We start from the raw sequence: 21,398 nt of genomic DNA on the forward strand, positions 1-21,398 counted from the left end.
ATAAAATTTTACATCTTTCACAGGACAAAAGAATACCATAGAGTGGTAATAAAAACAACCTAACGAAAGGAAGTATTTGCAACACACGGAATTCATATCCAACAGGTAAGAGGAATGTCTACAAATCAGTAACAGCCTGACAGGAAAGTGCGCGGGCCACAGAGTATGAACAAGCAGGGCACAGGAGACGATGAAACGGGGGTAACGTAAAATGCGGTCACCTCGCTAGTAATGAGGGAGACAAAATTCAAACAGGTGTAAATTCTGATGCCATCAGCGTGCCTGACATCCACAGAACAAGTGTGGCTGGCCGAGGGGTGCTGCTGAGCACCGAGCCACAAGGCCCACTCCAGGGTGCTGGAAGGAGATGGACGCTGGCCACTGCAGGAGTGACCCTGCCAGGACAAGATAGGAGGCCATCTCCTGCCCCACCCCCTCCAGTCCCCCTCTGACGCCTCCTACTGCAGGATCTAACAGGAAGCCAGCTGGCAATGCGGCCTCGGAGATGTGGCTCTCAGATCCCTCGCAAAGGAAATGTGTGACTATTTAGGTTTAATTACCCGCAGTGAAACAAATTACAGTTTCAGGTCCTCAGTTGCACTAGTCACGCTCGTACTCAAGAGCCTCCTGTGGCTGCATACTGGACATACTTCCACCGCTGGAGAAAGTTCTGGGGAGCAGCGCTGCCCAAGTCATAGGGGCAGGCAGGCTGGTGGCAGTCCACGATGGCACTCTTGTCCTCACAGTGTCTCCTGAGGGCAGAGAGCGGGGCCGTCTCCCCAAACCTCCCTTCTCAGGCTTGAGAAATGTACGCATTGCAGAGGTGCTCCCCACTTCCCTGGGGACCAGCAGAGAGACCGCCACACTCACCACCTGCCTCGGCCGTCCCCCTCTACTCCTCCCCTACAATCACCTCCTTCACCACATCCAGACAGGGGTGGGACACACATGACCACTGCCCATCCATCCATTCACTCAGCAGGTATACACTGGAAAAGTCCCACCATAAACAAGCTTTCCTTTTCCAGCTGGACCCTGACAGATATTCCGGCTGAAGTGCACATTAGTGATGGCAGACCTGAGCCTTCAATAACATGACCTGCTTACCTCATCAATGACCTGATTTGCATGAAGTCCCTCTGTAGCACATGCTGGAGCCTGGCTTGTCCAACTTCCCTGGCTTCAAATCTCGGCCCTGCTCTCCTACACACCCCTGTGGCTGAAATGAAAGAACGGTTGTCTGTCTCCTGTGGGAAGCATGCTCCTTGAACAGTGCCAAGTCAAAAGTATGTGCCCAATGCATACCTGCTGAATGAATGGATGGATGGGTGGTGGTCATGCCTGTCCCACCCTCTCTGGCTGGCAGATCACTCAGCCTGCCAAAGCTGGTGAGCAAGAGAGCCATTACATCTGCATTTTGAGAAGCGGTTAGGAGGACGGACCCTGAGGCACAAGGTCACAGGGACCGGGAGGTAGGAGAGAGTGAGGAGTGGAAGTGACGTATTTAGGGATAACATTGGCAGGACTTGGCCAGAAGCCCCCAGGATTCTGGCCAGGCTTGGTGGAGGTGCAGGCTTAGCTGGAGAGGGGCTGGCCGGAGCTCAGAGGAGAAACAGGGCTGCCTGGGGGTGAGCCGTGCAGAGGGCTCGGCCACGTGCCTTCAGGACCTCACCATTTAGAGGCTGGTTGCAGGAGGTTAAGCCTCCCGCCAGGCACAAAGGAGGGGCTGCCAGGCTGGGAGCGCCTGGTGTCACAGTGGGCACAAGAGGAACACACATCACGGGGAGCAGGATGATGAGGGCTAGGGATGCCCACAGAGGTCGGCAGAATCCTGGCAGGAGTGGATTCAGAGGCGGCCGGGTCTGCTCTCCCTGCACTGAGCCTGGAGGGGAGAGCTGTGTGCAGTCTCTCCAGCCACAAGGGACCTCTGCTCCTCTCTCCAGGCGTCTCCGTGCCCTCGCTGTTCACTTAGGACGCTGACTTTTCTTATTCTTGGAAACCACCATTTCCTTCGCACTTAGCCTTGGGGGCGGGCCCTCCTCCATGTCTGCTGCCCTGGATGACTGTGCCTTCTGTCTCCACCTGGCTCTGCCCCCAACTTCACACGCCAAGATCCAGCTCTGGAGTCGTCTCCTCTGAGCAGCTATCCCTGGCTCCTTCTCTGACACCCCCTCCCACTTCTGGGCTCAGGATTCTCTGTGGTGACAGTTCTCTGCCGTGACATCTGGTAGCCCCAAGCCACCCCCTCCGCAGCTTGGGAAACGGGTTTTTTTGCCATCAAGTGCTGGAATAGAACTGTCTTTGCCGAACTTAATGAAACTGCCCGGCAGCATGAGCAGTGGAGAACACTGGTCTGCAGAGAGATGGAGCCCAAATGCCGGTTCTTTCTCTGGTCTAGCTGCATGCTTCCCCCACCTCTGTGTGATCCATGGTTTCTCCTTTTGTTACCGAGTCCAAGCTCGCTCTGCTCACCGCACGACAGGCCAATAAATCAGAGACAGGTGTTGAGGCACGGAATACGACTTTATTCAGAAAGCAGGCAGATCAAGAAGCTGGCAGATTAAAGTCTCAAAATAACCATCTTATCGGGGTTTGGATGCCAGTTTCTTTTATAGCACAGAGATGGGGAGGAGATGAGGAAGTAAAGTAAAAAGGCCATAAGTTTTGCAGATATCACCTGGAATGACCAGCCTTGGGGAGGGGAGGTGTTAATTTCTTCTTTCTTGCAGCCATCCACAGGTGGATAGGGCCGGATGTTTGCCTGAACAAAGGCACTTTGGTTTAACATTCAGGCAGAGGGGCGGGGTTCCCAGAGGCAGGCCATTGTGTAGAGACAGTATCCTTTTAGTGAACAAAAGCGGCGGAAAGCAAATGTTAAAGTAAAAGGAACAGATCCAACATGTCAAATTTGGCTCTTCCGGTTACACTTTGGCTGTGCAAACTGCTTTTTAATTTTTTAGATGAGATTCATGTAAAATAATAGAACGTGGAAGATGCCAAATTGTTTTTAATTAATTTGTTATGATCATGCTACCACTCGGTAATTGTAAAACTGTCTTTTAAAGTTAGAGTGACCTCAGAAACATGGTGGAGTGGAAAACTACCTTTGTCCTTCCCCTTCGATCTATACCCGGTAAGACATCCACAGCTCAGCAAAGGCTCCTCTGCCCAACACAACAGGACGGGGAATGTCCACACATCAGTACATCTAAAGGTGGGTGAACTGAAATAGAGAAGACAGAACCGTGGGAACAGTGGAATGGGTGCCTGCCTGCAGTCCCAGCCCTCTGACCATGGCAGCTGAGCCCACAGCTTCAGAGAACCCAGGAGCAGCAGAAGAAGGGGCACATATGACTCAGGCGTCCCAGATGCACCGGCACCCGTGGCCACAGGTAACTGGGCAGCAGTGGCAGTGAGGGCTGGGGGACCATCTTCCCAGCCGCTGAGGCGCCACGACACGCCCCCATCTGCAGTGGTGGAGCCCGGGAACCTTACAACACCAGACACAGGAGAGGTGCCCCGTGGACCCTGGCTCCCCTCCCCTCGTCTTCCCTCCTCCACAGGGAGCCTGTGTCTCCGGGGATCCCAGACATAAGGAAAGAGCCCACCATCCGAGGGATGACAGCAGCCCTGGCAGAAACAAGGCAGCAATGACCCCAGAGGCACAAGAAATGACAATGAAGGCACAGAGCCACACTTTTTACAGAGAAGACGAAGCTGGAAAGTGCACTGAAATAGAACCAGAGGCAGCTCAGCTAAGAGAAACCAAAAACTTGTGTGATGGCGCCACCTACTGGAAAATAAAAGAAAGGACTCTAATTCCCAATCTGTCCAGCCTCAAATGCACCAGCACAGTTCATCAAACAACACGAAGAACCACAGTAACACTACACAAAAAGAAAATAACAATTCTCCAGACACCAAACTTAAAGTCATGAAATATTGTGATCTGATAGAGAATTCAGATAGCTGTCATCAAGAAACTCAGGGCTTCCCTGGTGGCGCAGTGGTTGAGAGTCCACCTGCCAATGCAGGCGTGTACACGGGTTCGAGCCCCGGTCCGGGAAGATCCCACATGCCGCGGAGCGGCTGGGCCTGTGAGCCATGGCCGCTGAGCCTGCGCGTCCAGAGCCTGTGCTCCGCAACGGGAGAGGCCACAACAGTGAGAGGCCCGTGTACCTCAAAAAAAAAAAAAAAAAGAAAGAAACTCAGAGATACAAGAAAAGTCAGAAAGGCAGTTTAATGAGCTCAGGAATAAAAACGATGAACAGAAGGTACACTTTACCAAAAAGACCGAAACTCTCAAAAGGAACCAAAGAGAAATTCTGGAGCTGAAGACCTCAATAAATGAGATGAAGAGAGTATTAGCACTGGAAATGGAGCAGACCATATGGAAGAGAGAATTAGTGAGCTCCAAGATAGAAGATAGAAATCTAACAATAATACAAGGAAAAGAGGAAAGAGAAATAAGATATTCCTTTAAATGAGGAAATCCTACAAGAGCTATCTTTTAGGAAGGGCAATATTAGCATAATGGGTATCCCAGAAGGAGAAGAGAGGGAGAAGGGAGCTTATTTAAAGAAATAATAGCTGAACACTTCCCAAATTTGGGGAAGGAACTGGATACACAAGTCCATGAAGTTACAAGAACACCTAATTACCTCAACGCAAGAAGACTTTCTTTGAGACACATTATATTAAAATTGCCAAAAGTCAAGGAAAAAGAAAGAATTTAAAGGCAGCCGGGGAAAAAATGATAATCTACAAAGGAACCCGAATTAGGCTATCAGCAGATTTCTCAGCAGAAACCCTACAGTCCAGAGGGAGTGGAGTGACATTCTCAAAATACTGAAAGATAAAAACTGTCACTCAAGAATACTCTATACAGGGACTTCCCTGGTGGCGCAGTGGTTGGGAATCCTCCTGCCAGTGCAGGGCACAGGGGTTTGATCCCTGGTCTGGGAAGATCCCACATGCTACAGAGCGACTGAGCCCATGTGCCACAGCTGCTGAGCCTGCGCTCTGGAGCCCGCGAGCCACAACTACTGAAGCCCGCATGCCTGAAGCCTGTGCTCCGCAGCAAGAGAGGCCACTGCAATGAGAAGCCCACGCACTGCAACAAAGTGTAGCCCCCGCTCGCTGCAACTAGAGAAAGCCCGCGTGCAGCAGTGAAGACCCAACACAAAAATAAAATAAATTAATTTTTTTAAAAAAAGGAATACCCTATACAGCAAATTTGTCATTCAAAAATGAAGGAGAAATAAAGACTTTCCCAGACAAACAAAGGTGAGGGAATTCATCACCACTAGACCTGCTTTACAAGAAATGCTGAAAGGAACTCTTCTACCAAAAACAAAACAGCAAAAATACACAAAACTTTGAGCAAGGGGCTTCCCTGGTGGCGGAGTGGTTGAGAGTCCGCCTGCCAATGCAGGGGACACAGGTTCGTGCCCCGGTCTGGGAGGATCCCACGTGCCGCGGAGCGGCTGGGCCCGTGAGCCATGGCCGCTGAGCCTGCGTGTCCGGAGCCTGTGCTCCGCAACGGGAGAGGCCACAACAGTGAGAGGCCCGCGTACCGCAAAAAAAAAAAAAAAAAAAAATGGAAAGCAGAAAAACAGCTATAGCTATCTCATTTTCAGGTATAAGTAACAAACTTACAGCAAAAAAAGGGATAATTTGAGACAACAAAAACATAAAAGGGGAAGAAGAAAAGGATGAAACTCATATAGGTAAATGAAAATAAGATACTATCAGCAGAAAAAGGACTGTTTTAGACTCACAGACATAGAAAACAAACTTTTGGTTACCAAAGGGGAAAGGGGGGAGGGAAGGATAAGTTAGGAGTTTGGGATTAACAGATACACACTACTACGTATAAAATAGATAAACAACAAGGATCTACTGTATAGCACAGGGAACTATAATGAATATCTTGTAATAACCTATAATGGAAAAGAATCTGAAAAGGAATATATGTAACTGAATCGCTTTGCTGTACACCTGAAACTAGCAAAACGTAAATCAACTATACTTCAATTTTAAAAGGTGGGGGGGGAGATGAGATTAGGAGGCTAGCTTTGATGCTGTATTTCCATAATAATTTACACAAGTTTTTTTTTTATAAATTTATTTATTTACTTATTTATTTTGGCTGTGTTCGTTCTTCATTGCTGCACACAGGCTTTCTCTAGTTGCAGCGAGCGGGGGCCGCTCTTTGTTGCAGTGCATGGGCTTCTCATCGCGGTGGCTTCTCTTGTTGTGGAGCACGGGCTCTAGGCACAAGGACTCAGTAGTTGTGGCACACGGGCTTCAGTAGTTGTGGCTCACGGGCTCCAGAGAGCAGGCTCAGTAGTTACGGCGCACGGGCTTAGTTGCTCCGCAGCATGTGGGATCTTCCCGGCCCAGGGCTCAAACCCTTGTTCCCTGCATTGGCAGGCACACAAGATTTTTTAAAAAGAAAAAGGACTATTTTATCTATGAGACATTTTATACAAACCTCAGGGTAACCAAGAAAACATAAACACAGAGCAGAGACATGACACACAAAAAAACAAAAAAAGGAAACTGAGAAAAATACCAAAGAAGACCACCAAACCAAAATGGCAGACAGAAACACAAGGAAAAAGAAACAATGGAGGTATAGAGAAACCAGAAAACCAAAGATAGAATGACAGTACTAAATCCTCATTTATCAATAATCACCCTAAGTGAAACTGGATTGACTTCACCAATCAAAAGACACAGAGTGGCTGGGTGGATTAAAAAATAAGACCCAACTATATGCTGCCTCCAAGAGACTCACCTCAGCTCTGGAGACAAACATAGGCTCAAAGTTAAGGGATGGAAAATGCTACTTCAAGCAAATGGCAGCCAAAACAAAGCTGGTATAGCCACACTTATATCAGACAAAATGACTTCAAGCCAGAAAAGGTAACAGGAGACAAAGATGGACATTATGTATTGATAAAGAAGACCATTCATCAAGAAGACAGAACAATGATCGATATATATGCATCTAACATAGGAAAACCAAAATATTTAAAGTAATCATTAACAGTTCTAAACGGAGAAATTGACTGTAACACAATAATAGTAGAGGAGTTTAACACCCCAACATCAGTGGAAAGATCATCCAGACAGAAATTCAACAAGGAAACAACACCCTTAAGTGAAACATTAGACCAGATGGATTTGATAGATTTATAAAGAACATTCTATCCAAACGCAGCACAATACACATTCTTCTCAAGTGCACTTGGAACTTTCTCAAGGATAAACCATATGTTGAGACACAAAAGAAGTCTCAATAAATTTAAGATTGAAATCATATTAAACATATTTTCTGATCACAATGGAATGAAACTAGACGTCAACTACAAGAAGAAAGTGGGAAAAATCACAAATATGTGGAGACAGAACAACATGCTACTGAACAACTCCTGGGTCAACAAAGAAATCAAAGGAGAAATCACAAATTACCAGAAGACAAATAAAAATAAATATACTACATACCAACATGTGATGCTGCAAAAGTGGTACTAAGAGAGAAGTTTATAGCAATACAGGTCAACTCAAGAAACAAGAAAAATCTCAAGTAAACAATCTAACTTTATACCTAAAGGAACTAGAAAAAGAACAAATGAAGCCCAAAGTTAATATAAAGACTGAAATAATAAAGACCGGAGCAAACATAAATCAAATAGAGACTAAAAAGACAACAGAAAAGATCAAAGAAACTAAGAGCTGGTTCTTTGCAAAGACAAACAAAATTGACAAACTATTAGCTAGACTCACTAAGGAAAAAAGAGAGAAGGCCTTGATAAATAAAATCAGAAACAAAGAGGAGGGAAAAAAGCCAGATACCACAGGAATACAAGGACTATAAGAGAATATTATGAACAACTACACACCAACAAGTTGAACAACCTAGAAGAAATGGACAAATTTTTAAAATCATACAAACTTCCAAGACTGAATCAGGAAGAAATTTTAAAAATCTGAATATACCAATCACTAATACAGAGACTGAAGCAGTAATCAAAAAGCTTCCAGGGCTTCCCTGGTGGCGCAGTGGTTGAGAGTCTGCCTGCCGATGCAGGGGCCACGGGTTTGAGCCCTGGTCCGGGAAGATCCCACATGCCGTGGAGCAACTAAGCCTGTGCACCACAACTACTGAAGCCCATGTGCCTACAGCCCGTGCTCTACAAGAGAAGCCACGGCAATGAGAAGCCCACGCACCGCAACGAAGAGTAGCCCCTGCTCGCCGCAACTAGAGAAAGCCCACACGCAGCAACGAAGACCAGCAACAGCCAAAAGTAAATAAATAAATAAATTTTTTAAAAAAGACAACAGCCATTGTCACCACAAGAAGAGCTTGAGCCCAGGTGTTGTTCCACACCTGATCCATTCATAGCCCTGTTTAACCACCAGAGTCAGAAACCCACTTGGACAAGATTAAGCACTAGGTGGGCTGGCCGGGGGCCACCTGGGACCCCTGCCCCCACTCTCCCATCTCCCTCCCCGTGCTGCAGAGGGACCCAGGCATGGACGTCCATCCTTGGAGCCTACCGCTAAGACAGAAATCTCCAGATCGAAAAGGCCTGCTGGCGGGCCCTACCATCACCACCCTTGTGTGCCAGAGACCAGCAGCGGCTACCAGGAGTGGGGAGAGCCCTGCCCCACAAACACCCTTCCAGAGAGGAACCTCGGGACCCCACACGATGGTCTCCACAGTGTTTCTCTTCTCCGGGTTTTACTTCGTAAAGGGCATCAGCCACCCTGTGTCTGCAGAGCGCCGAGCTCCCCTGCAGGCTGCTCTGTGCTGCACGTGTTTGGTGCGAATCCTCAAGAGGTATATTCTCTACTCTGTTCTGGGCCACAGTTTGAGATGGTTTTCCTTGCCATGTTCTGTGGGTGGGAGAGTTTGATTTCTAGATCTTTGAGTCCTTAGAGCCCCATCTTGGGCACATCCTGGGTTTTGTCTCCTGCTGGCTGCGTTCAATATCAAGTTCGGCTGGCAGGGCAAAGGCCACTTACGGCTCTGCTGAGCCTTCTTGGGGTCCTTCTTTCACCTAACTCAACTCCTGATCATTTGTTGCTAGCCGGCGAGGTTTGTTTTCTGTTCAGGACTTTTTTCCTTGTCCTCACAAGGAGGCTCAGCCGGGACACCTAGGGGGAATCCCCTCCCCTGGAAGGTGCTGCTCTTGGTGCTTCCATTCCGCCCACCCCTCTTCCACCTGGAGTTCTGCATCCTTCTCCCCAACCAGTTCCCAAATGTGGTGTCTTGGGGCTCAGCCAGGAACCCCTCCCTGCACTCCTTCCCTGCAAACCCCATGCATTTCCCATAAGCTGACAGCTCCCCTGATGTTCCGGACACTTCTGGCCTCTGGCTTGCTGCATATCCGGGTCCCAGTGGGTCTGCCTCCAAAGTGCATGGATGCCCCTCACCGCACAGCGCCCCGCCTCACCCCTGCTGCTGTAGAAGCCACCTGGTCTCCCCCCTCACCCTGCCCACCCCTCACTCTGTTCTCCACACAGCAGCCCAAGAGGTCTCTCTAAACACGCACCAGACCCTCCTCTGCTCAGGCCCTTCATTTATTCCCATCACACTTGGACGAACGTGCAAAGCCCTTTTCCTGGACCATCGAGACGTGGGGTCTCTGTCTCTGCTGCTGTCCCCTCGGTCCCCATGTTCCCACCGTTCCAGCCCCTCCAGACACTCCCCACTCTTTTTTTTTTTTTTTTTTTTGCGGTACGCGGGCGTCTCGCTGCTGTGGCCTCTCCCGTTGCGGAGCACAGGCTCCAGATGCACAGGCTCAGCGGCCATGGCTCACGGGCCCAGCTGCTCCGCGGCATGTGGGATCTTCCCGGACCGGGGCACGAACCCATGTCCCCTGCATCCGCAGGCGGACTACCAACCACTGCGCCACCAGGGAAGCCCAGACACTCCCCACTCTTGGCCTCAGTCCCCTTCTCCCAGACTGGACAGGCCCGAGCTAGCCCCAGTCTGGCCCCGTGCCTGTATTCTCCGCTGCACTGCTTGCGCTCATGGATCAATGGTAACGGAGTCCCCTGTCCCCGGAGGCCTTCCACAAAGCCCACGTCATGGATCAGCTATGACAAAGGGACATGGCCAAAGCAAAGCTGCTGTTCACGGCTCACTTCCTAGAGCAGGAACGCAAAGGCAGCTGTCGAGGCTTACCTTGGGGTCCCTGTCTTCCAATCCTGTGGGTTTTGATGCTTTCAGTGAGAATTCTGACCACTATTGCTTGGCTTCCTGAGTCGCCCTTGGGAAGGGGAAGTGGATCTGAGTTGCCTCTCCACCATTACAGAAGCGCAAGGCTGGCTTCTGATTCTTCAAGAGGACCCAGTGAGACTGACGCCCGAATCACATAGACAACAGACTTCTGACCCGCAGCCCGCAGCAGCCAGCCCAGGAAGCCAGCCTGCTGTCTCTAGGGACAATCCAGGAAGCTAAACAATAACCCCTGTAACAATCAGCCCCAAAAGGCCAGAATTTGGTCGATAACTGACAGCTTCCCTAATTTCAGTCCCTACCTCCAACTCAGGACCAACCAGAGAAAGCCAAACACACTCCCCCAACCAATCACATGGGACCCCCCCTTCTAGTGAGGGCACCTCCAGCTTCCCCAGGCCCACAGCCCCCACCAGGGCAGCCCTGAGCCCTCCTTCTCCTCCAGGAAGCTGTCCCACTGCCCTGCCTGCCCTTGAGTCTCTGCCAAACCAAGTGATGGGAGCAACTCCCTCGCTACAGCCAGCTCTGAACACACACTTCTGCCTTCCCCATCTGGTTGGTTTTGTTTATTTCCACACAAGAAAGCTAGATTTTATGAAAAATCTCCAATTACTTTTTTTTTTTTTTTTTTTTGACTGCGTTGGGTCTTCATTGCTGCGTGCGGGCTTTCTCTAGTTGCGGTGAGCGGGGGCTACTCTTCATTGCAGTGCGCAGGCTTCTCATTGTCGTGGCTTCTCTTGTGGTGGAGCACGGGCTCTAGGGCGTGTGGGCTTCAGTAGTTGTGGCACGTGGGCTCAGTAGTTGTGGCCTGCAGGGTCTAGAATGCAGGCTCAGTAGTTGTGGCGCACGGGCTTAGTTGCTCCGCAGCATGTGGGCTCTTCCCGGACCACGGCTCAAACCCGTGGCACCTGCATTGGCAGGCGGATTCTTAACCACTGCGCCACCAGGGAAGTCCCTCCAATTACTTTAATGTTGAGAACAAACATAAAATTTTAAATGTCATGGAGGTGACAGGGCTGCAAGGTTGTCATGTCTGTTGAGTAAAGTGGAAGCCTCTGACCTCTGACTCCTAGTGGCAGGAATTGTGGGAAACAGTTTTGGCCTCTTTTCTAAGCCGGCAGGGTGGTGCTGTGGGCCCTGGCCTGGCCCTGGGGATGCGACCTGCAGGCTTGTACAGATCCACTCCTTGGTCCCTGTCCTCCCGGCAAGCCTTGCTCCGCTCTCCGAGCTGTCAGGCCCCCATCATGAAGGAAGGGGTGTGCCTCTGGCTCGCTGGGCTTGTTGAAAAGCCCTCCCATTGTGAGCCCATTAGTGCTAATTCTCTACCCAAGGCTTCATCTGAGGCAGGACAAGCCCACTGGGCTTGGATTCAAGGGTTGATGGAGACACCACGAGGGGGGAGGCTCCACCCTGCTCTCCCCCTGATCACGGGGCTGGACCCCCACTTCCTCAGCTCCAGGACACCCAAGCCCCTGGTCCCACATTCCTTCTGCCCAGGCCTCACCCTTATCAGCAGGACAGGCAGTGGGCTCTCCCGGGGTCTCCCTGCCCCTCACGGTCCCACCTCCCAGTCAGCCAGCAGAGGGTCTTTCTGAAACATACTGGCCGTGCCCACCCACCCTGACACCTGGCCTGGCTCCATGCCCTGTGTGGTCCAGGTCTGCAGCCTCCCCAGCTCCCTCCCACTTGAGTGACGTGGTTATCAGACTTCCCTAGAACTGGGGCCCCCAATGCCGGGGCCGTAGACCAGTACCGGTCGGCAGCCTGTTAGGAAGCGGGCCGCACAGCAGAAGGTGAGCGGTGGGCGATGGAATCTTCATCTGCCGCTCACCATCGCTGGCATTACTGCCCGAACCACTCCCACCACTGCCCCCCGCCCCCCGTCCGTGGAAAAATTGTCTTCCACGAAACTGGCCCCTGGTGCCAAATAGGTTGGGGACCGCTGCCCTAGAAGACCCCGTTTCTTTGTGCCTGGCAGCACCACCCCTCATGGCCCCTGGACCATCCACATCTTCCGGCCTCTCTCAGCCTCCAGGTCCCCAGCCGGTGAGATGCCTGCACCAGTGCACACCTGGGACCAGAGGGCTGCATTCACTGGTGTCCCTGGCCAGACAACCAGCCTGGATGAATGGATGAAGAGTAGGGACCCTGAACAGGGGTGATGCCGTGGGGTGCAGCCACCCAAGCCTTCCTACCAGGACCACCCGGCAGCCCCTGCAGCACACCCTTCACCCTGGATGTCCCGCTAACCCAGCAGACCCCATGGGAGCCCGAGGGGACCACAGTGCTGTTGGATCATGAGGGAAGGGGCAGGGCTCCCCGACAGCCCCACACCCAGGAGCCCTGAACAAGAGGTGCCGATAGAGCCTTGAGAAACTTGGGGGAGGAAAGAAATTTCTGGAGAGGAGCAAGAGGCAGGAGAAGCAACCGCTACATGCACTGACTTGGTAAGATCAGGGTGTGGAAAAGTTCATGAGCTGTGAGAGATCCGATGAGGACGGGACTCCCACCCAGGGGCTGTGATGGTCCCCACTGAGAGGAGCAAGCGTGTGAACGGCGTGGCCTCCCCTACCTGGTCTTGGGCATGAGAGTTTGGAGGAAACCCCAAACCCAGCCGACCCCACAGAACCAGTGGGGACACTATGCGCTTAGCTCACCATGTAACTGATGCTCCGGGAGATCACAGCTGAGCCTCAGTTTCCCCATCCATCCGGACACACAGGAGCTGTGCAGAGAGAAAAGGCCTGCAGGTCTTGGAAGAAGATTGGCTGAGGCCAGGCCAGAGGGGCCAGTGAACATCCCCAGGGCCCGAGGACCCCACGTCCCTGCCCCGGGGCTGGTGAGCCCAGGGAACATCATTCCTGGAAACTCCTGGTTCTCCGTCTAGCCCTCGGGGCCGAGAACCTGCCTGAAGGCCTGGCCTGCCAACACCTCTTGCCCCTCCCCTTCCCCCCAAGCCCACCGGGCCTGCATCCCCCCTGGCCTGGCCTCCCCAGCACCCAGCAATTAGAGCTGGCCTCTACTCCCCCTCCAGATGAAAAGTGCAGTCCCAGTCTCATGGCTGTGTGAAGGGTTCTCTTAGAAGCTGAGGAAATGGGTTAATGGTGGTGGCCTGCCAGGGAAGTGACCTGGTTCCCCACCACTGACCACCATGCTTTCCATAAGTCTTGAAGGCATGGGAGTGCTCTGAGTAAAATGTGACTGTACCACGCCTGCAGCACAGCCCCAGTGACACGAGATTGCCTGGGGGGAAGAGTCTGTGTATATATGGTGGGATGTGACAGATACACATGTGCTTACATAGGAAAAAGCCAGATGAAGGTGAACGAAGACATTAACAAGGTAGCTCCAGGACACAGATCACGTGTGATTTTCTTTTTCTTCTTTATGCTTTTCTGAATTGTGCAAGTTTTCTGCAATGTGTATCAATTATTTTTCTAATTTAAAAACTGTGAAATTATCTTCTAAATAACCTCAGTTGAAATCTGTAGAAAGCTTTCTAGATAAGAGGCACCTTCACTAATTTACCACCTCATGTAACCCTCACACCTACCCATTATGAAAGATGCTGTCGTTGCCTCCGTTTCATAGGTGGGAGAACTGAGGGGCACGTGAAGGGAAACGACCTGTCTGAGGTCACACAGCAAATGAGACCAGAGCCCGATTCCCAAGGACAGACTCCTTCCACGAGGGGTTTACCCAGGGGCCTTAAATCTCGAGCCTTCAAATCTTAGGCAAGACTTCAACGTTAGCCAATGCCCTTGTGTTGATCATAACAAAATACATTCTGAGATGTAATCTGCTAACAGCCCTCACCGCCCCAAAAGTCTCAACCTAAATCACAGAGATCAGAGAATGTCAAGGACAGGAATGTAAGCTAACGTGCTATGCCCCAGGTGCCAAATGCTTTTGCAACACCTGGGTTCCCTAGGCAACAGCCTCACCCCATGCACAGGTGAGAAACAGTAAGTAGTTCAAGGTCACAGAACTAGCAGAGCCAGGGCGGGACCCAACCCAGGCATGGATTCAAACCCTCCCGCTTGACCACTTCATGGGAAGGGCATTCATGCCACACCCTGTGTTTGGACTTCACCCCCCAGGTTGTATAGGAAGAATTTCAGATGGCAGGGGTGGCTGGGGGGAGGGATGGTGAGTGATAGGATCATGCTAATGTGCGAAAGCTCAGCTGGCCAGAAAGACCAGCATGGGGACTTCCCTGGTGGCGCAGCAGTTAAGAATCCGCCTGCCAATGCAGGGGACACAGGTTCAAGCCCTCGTCCGGGAAGATCGCACATACTGCTGAGCAACTAAGTCCATGTGCCACAACTACTGAGCCTGCGCCCTACAGCCTGAGAGCCACAACTACTGAGCCCACATGCCAAAACTACTGAAGCCCGTGCACCTAGAGCCCATGCTCCGCAACAAGAGAAGCCACCACAATGAGAAGCCTGCACACTGCAATGAAGAGTAGCCCCCGCTCGCCACAACTAGAGAAAGCCTATGCGCAGCAACGAAGACTCAATGCAGCCAAAAGTAAATAAATTTATTTTTTAAAAAAAAGAGTGAATCCGAAAATAAAAGGAAAAAAAGTGAAGAGAAAGCACTTTGTAAGTTTTGTGCAGAATGAAATACATGTGCCCATCCCAACCAGGGATGTAAAGTACGATTTTGGTGATTCCACGTAAGAGTCAAATGCTCTCGTGCTCTCATTTAAACTGGCATTGCACAATACAAAGATGAATGGTGGGCTTCCCCGGTGGCGCAGTGGTTGAGAGTCCGCCTGCCGATGCAGGGGACACGGGTTCGTGCCCGGGTCCGGGAAGATCCCACATGCCGCGGAGCGGCTGGGCCCGTGAGCCATGGCTGCTGAGCCTGCGCCTCCGGAGCCTGTGCTCCGCAACAGGAGAGGCCACAGCAGTGAGAGGCCCGTGTACCGCAAAAAAAAAAAAAAAATGTTGGAAGATTTGCATTTTCCTGTGGTTCAACCTAAAAATGTAGCCAATCAATAGGTAATAATTTCAATAGATGTATAAAAGTTTATGATAAAACTCACCACCCATTCCTGATTAAAACCTCCTTTTTGAGGCTTCCCTGGTGGCGCAGTGGTTGAGAGTCCGCCTGCCGATGCAGGGGACACGGGTTCGTGCCCCGGTCCGGGAAGATCCCACATGCTGCGGAGCGGCTGGGCCCGTGAGCCATGGCCGCTGAGCCTGCACGTCCAGAGCCTGTGCTCCGCAACGGGAGAGGCCACAACAGCGAGAGGCCCGCATACCGCAGAAAAAAAAAAAAAAAATGAATGATAATATTCACACTAATAATAGGAACATTTAATTTTAATTTAGCTAGAGTGACATTTTTAAAAAACACCATTTTTAAAAATGAGAGATGTGGAAAAGAGGAAAACCTTTGTATTTAGTATCCTTACCAACATTTTCTTCCCACTTGTTGAACAAGGCACCCCACAAAGTATGTAGCCAGCCCTATGGTCAAGGAGGAAGGGACCAGGCCCTGTGACCCTATGACCACAGGTCCCATAGCCCAAGGGCTGTGTCCCAGGGAGCCAGAGGCTGGCGACTCAGTATGAGGCCACGGCCCCGTGGCCTGAGTTCCTGGTGTGGTCAGCCTGGCCTCAGACTCAGCATCTGAGCCAGGAGGACCCTGAGTCCTCCCGGCCATGGTGTAGGGGGAGGGACAGAGAAAAGGGAGAGAAAGGTCAGCAGGACCAGCCAGTGAGTGACCGTGGCCTGGCCACCCCTCACTTCTCTGAACCCCAGTACCCCGCTCTGACCTGTGCACTGCATTCTTCTCAGACTGCAGGAGGGGAAACAGCCAAAGGGGGAGCATCTTGTGAGCTGCCAGTGTAAAGAGGCACCAGCAGGTAGCAAGTCGCCACTGGCCAGGACTCCAGACCCCCATCCCTGAAGGCCGGCACTGGCCACCCCGGGAGGGACCTGGGCTGAGGTCCGAGAACTCTGCTGAGGGGTCCCAGGGACTGAGACGGTGCTACATGGGGCCCGGAGTCAGGGAGAGCCAGGGGGACCTGAGCTGCTTGTCGTACTGGCAGGGTGTTCCGGGCTAAAACATCTGGAAACGCGAGTACCCAGGGAAGCACTGAGGGGCTCTGTGTCAAAGGTCAAGAGGCCACAGGCCAGGCAGAGTATGGCCTGGACCAGGGGTGGGCACTGACCATCAGCACACGTGGTCACCCCGGGGCCACCTTCCCTGTCCAGGCCCTCAGGGCAGCAGGATCAAGGAAGTTTCCCCAGAGAAGGAGGGGCACGTCTCCTTGGTGTTGGTCCCGCTCACAGGGCACAGGCGGGCCCTTCTGGGAAGAGGCCTTCCCAGTGTCCGCCCTGTGCAGAAACAGCCCTGACACTGCCCCTGCCCCTCCCTTTCTCGGATGCCCGACATTCTCTGCACAGAACATGCAGCCCATAAACTCAAGACGGCCTGTTCTTGCTGTAGAATGTTCAGGAAAAGACAAAAAGACACCATGGGAGAAATAAAACGCCCCCCCAGATACCCCTGCGCCTGGGCTCCTCCTCCTTCTCCGTTACCTGTGGACCGTGTGCTGAACTGGACCCGTGACTCCCTCTCCCTGAAGGGCACCCCCACAACCACGGAAAAAAACACCACGTCGTGTCGTTGTGGATTCTATTTCTTCCTTCGTCTGCCCTTCATTTTCTTAATTCTCAGAGTAAACACGCATTACTTTCAAAGTGGAAAAAAATGGTCCACTTTATTAGGAATTCTTTTTTTGTTTACAAATGCGGCCCGAGGCAGCAGCTGCCCAGTCTGGGCTCCGTCCAAGCCGGAAGCCCCTTGGTCCCCCTGGGGCAGCCCCAGCCGCCCGCCCTGCCCTCCCCTCCCCGCCATGCTCCTCCCCCCACTGCCTCCTTTAAAGGTGCCCCGGGGCCACAAGCCACCATCTGCCACCTGCCTGCCACCCGCCACCATGCGTTGTCTTGCCAGCCTGGCCCTGGCCCTGCTCGTCCTGAAGGCTGCCCTCAGGCTGGCCCCGGCCCTCACCTTGCCAGGTAGGCCCAGGAGGGTCATCCTGAACTCCCTCCCCTCCAGGTGCGCCCCTGAAACACTGCCGGACCTGGCAGTTTGGTAACTGGGACAAGAGGAGAGAACGGGGGAGGCACATCCCGCGGCGGGGTGTGTCAGTGACAGCAGAAGAGTGGGGTACTGCCCAAAGATGCCCGTGTGCTGGGGGACTAGAGCCACAGGGCCCAGGCCACTGTCCCAGGGTGAAAAGTGACCAGGCAGCTAACTGGGCATGGGGGGAGCCTGTCCTGGCCCCTCAGGGTCTTAACTCCACCTCCTGCAGTGCGCCTGAGGCCTTGTTTCCTAATTTTTACAGCTGATTCACACTTTTGTCAGCTGTGTCACATTTCTGGCAGATTTTTTCTTTCCTAGAAGCAGAGCAGAGCGCTGGGCTGCTGGGGACCCGCCTCCCCATGGTTCTGTCCTTGCCCCACCTTGCTTTCCCCTGAGGAGCCCCAGGGGAGGCGGGATCCGGCCACCCCCACCCACCTGCCCATCCTGTGTGCAGGGCAGGCGCGTGTCCAGAGTTCAGCTCCTCCTCCGAGGATTCCTGCACAATCTCCTGTGTCAACGATGAGAACTGTCCCCAAGGCACCAGGTGCTGCGCCAGGAGCCCCTGCTGCTGATCCTGCTGGTCCCCCTCATAGGTAACGCCGCCGTCCCTGCGCCCCAGTGGAGCCCCATCTGGAGGAAGGGAGGGACCAGCTTTGTCAAGGGTCCCCTTGAGCCGGCACTCCACACTCCGCTCTCAGTGAACCCCCCAGTGGCCCCATAAAAGCCCGGTCATGACACCGCTTCACCTGCTGGACCCACTGGAGGCCCAGCTGAGGCTCGCCCACTTCCTCCCAACATCACCAGTGCCTGGCTCAGCGATCCATGAGGGCTGCTGTCTCCCTCCCAGCCTTCAAGCTCCAGGCCACCAAGCGGGGGTGAAGGTTGGGGGCCGCCAGAGACCAGCAGTGGGGCAGCCCCAGCAAGCCAGCGGGCGATGAAGGCCTGGCCCGCCTCTCCCCTAGTACCTGTTCCAAAGGCTGGCCGCTGTCCCTGGGTGCAGGCCCTGCTGGCCCCAAAGCTCTGCTTAGAGAGAAACGAGTGATCCAGGGATGACCAATTATGGAAAACCAGAAGTGCTGCTTCAGCTCGTCGTGTGCCATGAGGTGTATGGTCCCCACCACAGGTAAGCATCCCGGAGACCCCGCCCTCAAGACACCTTCCCGAGACACTGCCCTGGGGATGGTGGACTTGGCTTCTCCCTTTGCCTCCCCTGACCTTGGGGCCTCTGCAGGTCCCTGAGGGCAGTAAGACACAGGAGCGGGCGGGGGCTCAGGCAGCAGTGACCCAGGGCTGCAACAGCTGCAGGCCTCTGCATGCACTTGATGCCGTTGGGTTAGAGTGGGTCTCAGACTAGCAAAGGGGGCTCAGAGGAACACTTGCTTGGTGGGACTTGGTCCAGCTGGGCCCACCTGCAATGCTTGTGCCTTTGCCACTTAATCTGGGGAGGAGCTCTGGGTTAGGAGCCCAGAGACATGGTTCCCAGATAACAGTCCCTGCCAGCTGCGACCTCGCCTGCCTGCCTGCCCACGGGCGATAGTGAGGGCCCGAGACAGTAGTGTGGAGGGCTCACTGGCCCACACACAGCATCCCTCCCTCCCCTGCCTCCACCGTGACCAGGCTCCACCTCCTCTGAGGCCTCCGCGTCCCCTGCAGAGGGCTCTCTCCAGTGAGGGACATCCCTGAGAGCCCCTGGCTGCCAGGAGTGACCGGTCCAAGTCCTCTCAGCCAGAATCTTCTCTCTTGGATCCAGTCAGCCCAAGATGCCTCCTACCTGCTGCTAATAAAAACCCACTTGGGGCTTCCCTGGTGGTGCAGCGGTTGGGAGTCCACCTGCTGATGCAGGGGACACGGGTTCGTGCCCCAGTCCGGGAAGATCCCACATGCCGCGGAGCGGCTGGGCCCGTGAGCCATGGCCGCTGGGCCTGCGTGTCCGGAGCCTGTGCTCTGCAATGGGAGAGGCCACAACAGTGAGAGGCCCGCGTACCGCAAAACAAACAAACAAACAAAAAAAAAAAACCACTTGGCTTCATGTCTCTCGGTCCTCTGTCTGTCTGTCCTTGGCACCTGCCCGGGGTGGTGGGGGGCAGGAGAAGCACACAGGCCTTGCCCCCAGGAGCTCCCCAGCAGGCCTGGAAGCTCCTGGAAGAGCCAGGCGCTGGGAGCTGGGGGCCATGGTGGCGTCTCTGGGCTGGGAGAGACTTGTCCACCAGGCTCTCGGTGCCGGCCCCTGGGGTCTGACCCCTTTCAGAGGTGCTGAGGAATGGGGGCTCGGGAGCATGAGCAGAGGCTGCAGGGAGGGCTTGGGGCTCAGCGGCTGCCAGACCTCACTGGCCTTGACCAGCTTCGGGGACACACAGAGGGCAAGGTGTTAGAGGCTGTTCCTCGGGCAGCCTGGTTTAGAGCCTCCAGTGACGTGTGCATACCCCACCCCACACCCAGTGAGTGTCTTATAATTCATTTCAGCTCTGACAAAACCAGCCAGAGGGAAGTCCCTCTGGTCCAGGGATTAGGGCTCCACAGTTCCACAGCCAAGGACATGGCTTCAGTCCCTGGTTGGGGAACTGTGCAGCTCCCACAAGCTGTGCAGTGCAGTGCAGCCAAAAACAAAAACAAAAAACTACCCAGAGTTCAAGTCAGGCCCCACAATCAAGGGCTCAATCCCATAAGGCAGGGGTCCCCAAACCCTGGGCCACAGACTGGTACAGTTTGCAGCCTGTTAGGAACCATGCGGCACAGCAGGAGGTGAGTGGCAGGCGAGAGAGCGAAGCTTCATCTGCTGCTCCCATCGCTCCCCATCGCTCCCCATCCCTCCCCCATCCCTCCCCATCGCTCCCCCATCACTCCCCATCGCTCCCCCATCGCTCCCCATCGCTCCCCATCGCTCTCCATCACTCCCCATCACTTCCCCATCACTCCCCCATCGCTCCCCATCGCTCCCCATCGTTCCCCATCACTCCCCCATTGCTCCCCATCACTCCCCATCACTCCCCCATCGTTCCCCATCGCTCCCCCATCGCTCCCCATCACTCCCCATCCCTCCCCCATCGCTCCCCATCACTTCCCCATCGCTCCCCATCGCTCCCCATCACTCCCCATCACTTCCCCATCACTCCCCATCACTCCCCGTCCCTCCCCATCACTTCCCCATCACTCTCCATCACTCCCCCATCGCTCCCCATCGCTCCCATCACTCCCCCATCACTCCCCATCACTCCCCATCCCTCCCCCATCGCTCCCCATAGCTCCCCCATCACTTCTCCATCACTCCTCATCACTCCCCATCACTCCCCCATCGCTCCCCATCGCTTGCATTACTGCCTGAACCATCCCTACAACCGCGGTCCGTGGAAAAACTGTCTTCCACGAAACCGGTCCCTGGTGCCAAAAAGGTTGGGGATCGCTGCCCTGAGGCTAAAATTCAGGGGTTCCCATAACCCCCACAGATTCAATAGTTTGGTAGAACCGACCCGCAGATCTCTGAAAGCACAATACTTATGTTATAGTTCTACTATAGAGGATACAGACCAGGAAGAGCCAGATGAAGAGACACATAGGGTGAGGGCGTGGGAGGGGGATACAGGAACCTCTGTCCCCGTGGGCTCAGGGTATGCCACCCTCCCAGCCCATTAACCATCACCAGCCCAGAAGATCCCTGAGTTTCTGTGTCCAAAGGCTTTCTTGTGGGATCTTGAATAAGCATTATGAGGAACTTCCCTTGTGGTCCAGTGATTAAGACTCTATGCTCCCAATACAGGGGGCCCAGGTTCGATCCCTGGTCGGGGAACTAGATCCCGCATGCCGCAATTAAGAGCTCACATGCCGCAGCTAAAGAGCCTGCATGCCGCAACTAAAGATCCTGCATGCCACAATGATGATGATCCCACGTGCCACAGCTAAGACCCAGCACCGCCAAATAATTAATTTAAAAAAAAAAAAGCATTACAAGGAAATCATCAGCAATCGGTGATTAACTCAATCCCCAGCCCTCTAATCACCCTAGAGTCACCTCATTAGCATAAACTTGGGTATGGGAAAGGGG

General features: G+C 53.3%; 1 protein-coding gene and 1 pseudogene across 1 annotated transcript in view; one reads left to right on the forward strand and one right to left on the reverse strand.

Annotated features, from left to right (window-relative positions):
* RAMP3 (receptor activity modifying protein 3) overlaps positions 1-21,398 on the reverse strand; it is a 54,299-nt gene that overhangs the window by 25,380 nt on the left and 7,521 nt on the right. The window contains exon 5 of the mRNA XM_060021226.1: positions 12,913-12,980. Within this exon, the coding sequence (XP_059877209.1) occupies positions 12,913-12,980 (68 nt within the window). The remainder of the gene's footprint in view (positions 1-12,912; positions 12,981-21,398) is intronic.
* On the forward strand, positions 17,211-18,598 carry LOC138414172 (whey acidic protein-like; annotated as a pseudogene).

Source organism: Delphinus delphis, chromosome 9 (assembly GCF_949987515.2).
Source record: "Delphinus delphis chromosome 9, mDelDel1.2, whole genome shotgun sequence".
Lineage (NCBI taxonomy): Eukaryota > Metazoa > Chordata > Mammalia > Artiodactyla > Delphinidae > Delphinus > Delphinus delphis.